The sequence below is a fragment of the Gobio gobio genome (assembly GCF_949357685.1).
Source record: "Gobio gobio genome assembly, chromosome: 11".
NCBI classification, from domain to species: domain Eukaryota; kingdom Metazoa; phylum Chordata; class Actinopteri; order Cypriniformes; family Gobionidae; genus Gobio; species Gobio gobio.
The window spans coordinates 56,111,865-56,119,535 of NC_137104.1; the positions used below are offsets into that span (position 1 = coordinate 56,111,865).

General features: G+C 49.6%; 1 protein-coding gene across 1 annotated transcript in view; it reads right to left on the bottom strand.

Moving 5' to 3' along the window:
- sema6ca (sema domain, transmembrane domain (TM), and cytoplasmic domain, (semaphorin) 6Ca) overlaps positions 1-6,673 on the bottom strand; it is a 28,842-nt gene extending 22,169 nt beyond the window's left edge. Inside the window, exons 1-2 of the mRNA XM_079828338.1 lie at positions 6,548-6,673; positions 5,529-5,658 (exon numbers count right to left, since the gene is read on the bottom strand). Of these exons, the coding sequence (XP_079684464.1) occupies positions 5,529-5,658 (130 nt within the window). The 5' untranslated portion in view covers positions 6,548-6,673. The remainder of the gene's footprint in view (positions 1-5,528; positions 5,659-6,547) is intronic.
- Between the last annotated feature and the right edge of the window lie 998 nt (positions 6,674-7,671).

A 7,671-nucleotide genomic window follows, 5' to 3' on the forward strand; every position in this document is an offset into this window, starting at 1 on the left:
GAACGGTCGGTTGCGATGCAACTGTGTCCTAAGACCGGCTCCGACTGGCGGGGCCATCCGCGTCTCCCCTCCCGGGCGTGTAGGTTCTCGTCCAGCCTAACGGGCAAGACCTACACAGCCTGCATGCCATGGCGCTCCTGCAGGTCTACCAGGCCAAGGCGCTCAAGGAATTGCACGAGGGTAGTTCCGACCCAGGGGTTATGCAGGAACTGCGTACCGCAACGGACCTCGCCCTCCGGGGTGACTCCCTGGGTCGGGCGATGTCCACTCTGGTGGTCCAGGAACGCCACCTATGGCTGAACCTGGCAGATATGCGTGAGACCGACAAAGTGCGGTTCCTCAACGCCCCTGTCTGTCAGGCCGGCCTCTTCGGCGACGCCATCGAGAGCTTCGCCCAGCAGTTCTCTGTGGCACAGAAGCAGACGGAGGCCATCAAGAACATCCTGCCCCGGCGACCTGCTGCTGCCTCCACCCAGTCGCCGGCTGCACCTCCGCCTGCTCGTCGCCGAGGGCGTCCCCCTGCGGCCGCCTCCGCCCCTGCTAAACCCAAGCAGCAGCCTCCACCATCGGGGAAGCAGGGTGCCGGCCGTCAGGGTGCCGCCCAACCCGTGTCGGGGCCCGCTAAATCGGCAGGCAAGCGCAAGGGCAAGCGGCCCTGACACGGGGAGCCCAGGGAGAAGAGGAGCTGCTCCAGGGGAGGTGGTGTCCGCACCCCTCCTCCCCCCGGAGGAGGACCGGGGGGAGAATGTCAAGACTGGTACCGTAAAGCACATCCTGCCGCTGGCCCTCCGGGGTCCAGCGGTACCCACATTCTCAATAAAAGAGCAGTTTCTTCCCTCCCTGAGCCCCGAGAGGGACAGGTTGGCAGTGCGCGACGCCCCCGGGCCTTGCCACTCCTTTCCTTCCCTCTCACCCCTCGCCAGGGGGCAGCAGAGTGGGCACCGAGGACGCCCCCGGGCCTTCTCACCCACTCTCTGCCCCACCTGGAGTATTCAGACAACACTCCGGGCCGCCCCCGGGCCTCCCGAGTCGGGTCTGAATACTCCACCTCGCTGCCTCACCCCGGGTACGTCTGTGGTGCCGTTGGTCCCGCTAGTTCGGTCTCTGGGGGCCTGGCTAGGTCTCCCCAGGCCGTCTCGCTGGCTCATCCGTACCATCAGACTCGGCTATGCGATTCAATTCGCACGCCGGCCTCCCAAGTACAGGGGCATCCTCTTCACCTCCGTGCGGAGCAGCGATGCCCATGTCTTGCGGTCCGAGATCGATGTCCTGCTGGCGAAGGGCGCGGTCGAGCCGGTTCCTCCTGCCGATATGAGGTCGGGGTTCTACAGCCCCTACTTCATTGTACCCAAGAAAGGGGGTGGGTTAAGACCAATCTTGGACCTGCGCATTCTGAATCAGGCCCTGCACAAGCTTCCGTTCAAAATGTTAACGCAAAAACGCATTTTCCAATGCATCCGTCCCCAAGATTGGTTCGCAGCGATCGACCTGAAGGACGCGTACTTTCATGTCTCCATCCTTCCTCGACACAGACCGTTCCTGCGCTTTGCGTTCGAGGGGAGGGCATATCAGTACAAAGTCTTGCCCTTCGGGCTGTCCCTGTCGCCTCGCGTCTTCACGAAGGTCGTCGAGGCAGCCATTGTTCCGCTCAGAGAACGCGGCGTTCGCTTACTCAACTATCTCGACGACTGGCTCATACTCGCCCAGTCTCGGGAGCAGTTGTGCGAACACAGGGACATGGTGCTCCGTCACCTCAGCCTGTTGGGACTTCGGGTCAACCGAAAGAAGAGGCTCCTGGGGACCGAGAGAAGAATTCTTTCAGAGGCTCCTGGGGCATATGGCATCTGCAGCCGCGGTAACGCCGCTCGGATTGCTTCATATGAGACCGCTTCAACGCTGGTTGCACGACCGAGTCCCGAGATGGGCGTGACAGAGCGGTCAGTACCGGGTCTTAGTTACTCCTTACTGTCGCCAAACCTTCAGTCCGTGGTCAGACCCCTCGTTTCTCCGGGCCGGAGTGTCCTTAGAACAGGTGTCGAGGCATGCTGTGGTCTTCACGGATGCCTCATCCACGGGCTGGGGGGCCACGTACAACGGGCACGCAGTTTCGGGTCTGTGGACGGGGCCCCAACTGCGTTGGCATATCAATTGCCTAGAGTTACTGGCGGTACGTCTTGCCCTGGCCCGGTTCAAGAAACCACTTCGGGGCAAACACGTACTGGTCCGTTCGGACAGCACTGCGGCCGTTGCGTACATCAACCGTCAGGGTGGTCTACGCTCCCGTTGCATGCTCCGGCTCGCCCGCCATCTCCTCCTGTGGAGTCAGAAGTTTGTGAGGTCACTTCGTGCCATTCACATCCCAGGTGCGCTGAACGAGACAGCCGACGAGCTCTCTCGCCAGTCGACACCTCCGGGCGAATGACGACTCCACCCCCGGAGCGTCCAGCTGATATGGGACCACTTCGGAGTTGCACAGGTAGACCTGTTCGCTTCTCCAGACTCGACCCATTGCCAGTGGTACTACTCCCTGACCGGAGGTACCTTTGGCACAGATGCACTGGCGCACAGCTGGCCCCGGGACCTACGCAAGTATGCGTTCCCCCCAGTGAGCCTTCTCGCACAGACACTGTGCAAGGTCAGGGAGGACGAGGAGCAGGTCTTGTTAGTTGCGCCCTACTGGCCCAACCGGACCTGGTTCCCAGAACTCACACTCCTCGCGACAGCCCCTCCCTGGCCGATCCCCCTGAGGAAGGACCTGCTTTCACAGGGGCGGGGCACTCTATGGCACCCGCGTCCAGACCTCTGGAATCTCCATGTCTGGTCCCTGGACGGGACGCGGAGGTTCTAGGTGGCCTACCACAAGCAGTGGTAGACACCATCACTTCAGCTAGAGCCCCCTCTACGAGGCGCCTCTACTCTCTGAAGTGGAACCTGTTCGTCGAGTGGTGCTCTTCCCACCGGGAAGACCCCCGAAAGTGTTCGATTAACGTTGTGCTTTCCTTCCTGCAGGATGGGTTGGATCGAAGGCTGTCTCCCTCCACCCTCAAAGTGTACGTCGCAGCAATAGCGGCGTATCATGATGCAGTAGACGGTAAATCCTTAGGTAAGCACGACTTAATCGTCAGGTTCCTCAGAGGTACGAGGAGACTAAATCCTCCTCGTTCTACCTCGATACCCTCTTGGGACTTAGCCCTGGTGCTCAGAGCACTTCAGGGTCCCCATTTGAGCCTTTGCAGTCTGTTGAGCTAAAAATCCTGTCCATAAAGACAGTTCTCCTGATTGCATTGGCTTCAATCAAGAGGGTAGGGGACCTGCATGCACTCTCGGTCGACGAATCGTGCCTAGAATTCGGGCCGGCCAACTCTCACGTTGTCCTGAGACCCTGGCCTGGATACGTGCCCAAGGTTCCTACCACTCCCTTTCGGGACCAGGTGGTGAACCTGCAAGCGCTGCCTTTGGAGGAGGCAGACCCAGCCCTGGCTTTGTTGTGTCCCGTCCGCGCTCTTCGCGCTTACGTTGACCGGACTCAGAGCTTCAGATCCTCACAGCAGCTCTTCATCTGTTACGGAGGACAGTAGAAGGGAAAGGCTGTCTCCAAGCAGAGGTTGGCCCACTGGATAGTGGATGCCATTGTCTTGGCCTACCAGTCCCAAGACGTACCTTGCCCGTTCGGGTTGCGAGCACACTCAACAAGGAGTGTTGCTTCTTCCTGGGCGTTAGCTCAAGGCGCCTCGCTGACAGATATATGTAGAGCTGCGGGCTGGGCGACACCTAACACGTTCGCTAGATTTTATAGCCTCCGTGTAGAGCCGGTATCTTCCCGCATTCTCGCCCCCAGTGGCCAGCAGCGCTAAGTGCCCGTTCTAAGTGTCGGCTTGCATACGCCACTCCCGCCCTCTGGGCCGGATACGTGCGTCTATTTGCTCCAGTCGTGTTCCCCGAAATTCGGCTAACCCTGTGAGTTCCTCCGTCACCCCTTCGGTGTCAGATGTGACGGCCGTCTGACGCCAGGCCTGCACCCGTATGCTTGTGGAACGAGTGTGTAGGCTGGGTTCCATATGTTGCGGTCCCCTCTAGGCTACCCCTTATGTGTATTTTCCACGGTACCAGCTACCCTACTCGGCTAGCCCCGTGTCTTTCCCTCGACAGAGCTTCCTCTGTCGTCTCTATTTGTGTTCTTCCCCCCCTGGAACTCTAGAGACTGCCATTTGTTGCACTACCCTGTTAGGTTAGTCCTTATGTGTATTCCACCTCTCCTTCCATTGAAGGACGTGGTCCGCAGCGTACCATCTTCCGAGACGGGCACGCTTTCCCAGCGTTATCCAATAGTCACGCTGAGTGGGTCTTGCAGGAACAGCAGTGACTGTCCTTCCGGAGCCCTGACTCCCACTCTAACATAGGAGTGGTCCAGTGAGCTCAGGCAGGACGCTGGAAGGGCCAGCCTCCTGGCGTGTTGGTAGGCATCCCAATTCGTCGGTCAGTTCCGACGTACGTCGAACGTGACCGACTGAAAGGGAACGTCTCGGTTACGTATGTAACCCTCGTTCCCTGAAGGAGGGAACGGAGACGTACGTCCCGTCGCCAGGGGCTGTGCTTCAGCTGAAGGCCCGAGCCACTTATCTCGGCTCCTCAGTTGAAAACGGTATGCGGCACTTCCACTTCCTTATTTATACCCACAACGCGGGGCGGTGCGTGGAATGCGTGATCGCATGCCAATGTCCATTGGCTAGTTTTTAATTACTCGAAGTAGGTCGGTCTCTGAAAACAGATCCCAATTCGTCGGTCAGTTCCAACGTACGTCTCCGTTCCCTCCTTCAGGGAACGAGGGTTACATACGTAACCGAGACGTTAATTTAACATTTTATCACTTATTTATTTATTTTAATCTAATTTATTTATGTACTTAATTTAATGTTTTTAACTTTTTATCTAAACTTTTGCACAATTATTTAAGCTAATATATTTATTTATTTATTAATTGAATTATTATTATTATTTTGATTATATTCACCGTTTTAATCTAGGCTTTTCCACATATATTTATTTAAATTATTCACATTTATTTACTTTTTATTTTTATTTTTTTTATTACTTTTATTAATTTACCATTCAATCATTTATTTATTTTAATCTAATTCATTCATTTACTTAATTGTATACTTACTTTTCTCTACACTTTTAAGCACATTTAAAAATAAGAAATTAAGCTCATTTATTTATTTACTTATTATATTATGTATTGTTGTGCATGTTTACATGTTAAGTTACTATTTAATCACTTATTTTAATCTTATTAATTTATTTACATTTTTTTCATGTTTTTCTCTAGAACTGTAATGTGTTAGAAACAGCTCAGTAAAATGTTGTAAATATGTCATCAATTGCTATCAAAATCCAATAAGTTAGCAAAACAAGGGGCGGATTTTGCTTCAGACAAACTATTTTAAGAAGTTACATCAAAACATCATTTTTGAAGGAGGGCCAGAATCTGATGAGCTCATCGAGCTGCTGTCAGTCATGTGACTCACCTTCTGATCCCACCACACTGATTGGCTGCAGGTCCCCGGGGAAGGGCGTGGCAGCAGCGATGACTGGGAGGAGCCAGGCTACAGAGACCATCGCCGTGACGACAGAGAAACGCCATGTCCTGTCAGTCATCTGCAGTCAGAACGACGAAACAATTACACAAATAAACACTTTCATCTGCAGAAATAAACACAGACTTCTGCGATAAGGGCATATTCAACCATAAAAACACTATTTAAATATGAATCCTGCATGCTCTGCGTGTCTCTGTGTGAATGAATGGCACAGACACGCAATTTCACACACACACACACACACACACACACACACACACACACACACACACACACACACACACACACACACACACACACACACACACACACACACACACACACACACACACACACACACACACACACCACACACACACACACACACACACACACACACACACACACACTTCCTCTCCAGAGTCTCTTTATCAGCATTTCACAGTTTCATTTAATAAAAACTATCATCATAATGTCATAAACACACAGAAACTCAAAGATCTTCATGGCAACCCGTCAAAATAAAAGTCCGGTTTAACTTATAAATTAAATATATTATGTCAAGTTAAACCAAACTATTATTTTTGACATAATTTTAACAGTAAAGCTCATTGTTTGACAAAGAGTTTGTTTACATTTATACGATTAAAAGATTCAATTAAATTAATGTTTTCATTTGATTACCAGAAAATACACAACACAGAATTTGTGTCGGGGGGGGTTACATTTAAATAAATATATATAAAAATTGCTGTTTTTATTAATTAGACAGGATTTTTGATTATTAAAATTTCCTTAAACGATTAAAATGGAATCCAGAAAACAGAAAACACGGAATTTGGTAAAAAAAAATAAGATGGAATTGGATGGGAAAAAAACTTATTTCATACATCTCTAAACATGTCATTTTTTAGCTGTAATAACCCCCCCAAAAATAGGCGTTTTTGATGGTTTGGTTTTAAACTCACTGTTGAAAGTGTGTAACTCAGGCCTGTGAGCTCTAGCACCCTGCAGACAGTTCCGGCTGTAAACACTAGAGTCCAGAAAACACTGGAAAAAAGATTTGAATGACACGGGATATTGCATTTATTAGGGCTAGGTAAAAAAAATATAGATTTCTCGATTTTAATCGATTCTCACTTTTACTAAACAATATGGATTCTTAAATCCCAAGAATCGATTAGTCATCCTGTTTTCAGTTAATGAATGAAATAAACATTGTAGCGCGCCTCCCATCAATAAACCGCAATAATCTTTGTGCTTTATTACTATTGATATGAAACAAAGTGTCAGATTTCAGATTACGTCTATTTTTTTACGACATTCAAAAGCATAAATAGCGTTTTGTGGCGTGAGATCAGCTCTTGCCTCCGCTCAGGAGAACCGGCAGATGAACGGATCTTCTCTTCCGCATTAATACCCGTATCAGCGCAAAATAAACACGAATGAGCTTCTGAAAGTGTGTTAAAAGATACAGGACAACTTCCCGAAATCTGTAACATTTCACATAGAATCGCTCAATCAGACGTCAGTAAAACGGCTCGTAAACAATGTCATGTAACGTCACATTTACCTCAGGAAAACCATATCCAGTGTCCATAAACTCGCCAGTCAGCTAGAAAAATTAACTCTAGAGAGGAGCATTTTGTTCATTATATACATCACATTACAGAGGATACTCATATTCAATGTTCTTCAATATTTAATGCATGTAAGTATGAATAAATCTGGCAAGTTTTTATGACAGCCACCATTTAAATGTTTACATTTCAAAAAACTAATTGGAGTAGAAATATGATTATGTAATTGTAAAGTTAATATTATAACTTTATTATTATATAAAAAAACATAAGTATCATTTAAGTGTTTGTATACAAATCTGTTAATTTGTACCTTCAATATTAGTAGGCTAATGTAGTATCTATACCAAAACATTTTACATAAAAAAGGTCATATTCCTTCCTTCAGATTCATTTGAATAAATCTTGCACACATGATCCAGACAAAACTCTTTTTCCCAGTGTTTTCTATAATCTCGTGGAAACAGCCCAAACTGTCTGCAGGGTGCTAGAACACACAGGGCCTGAGTTAC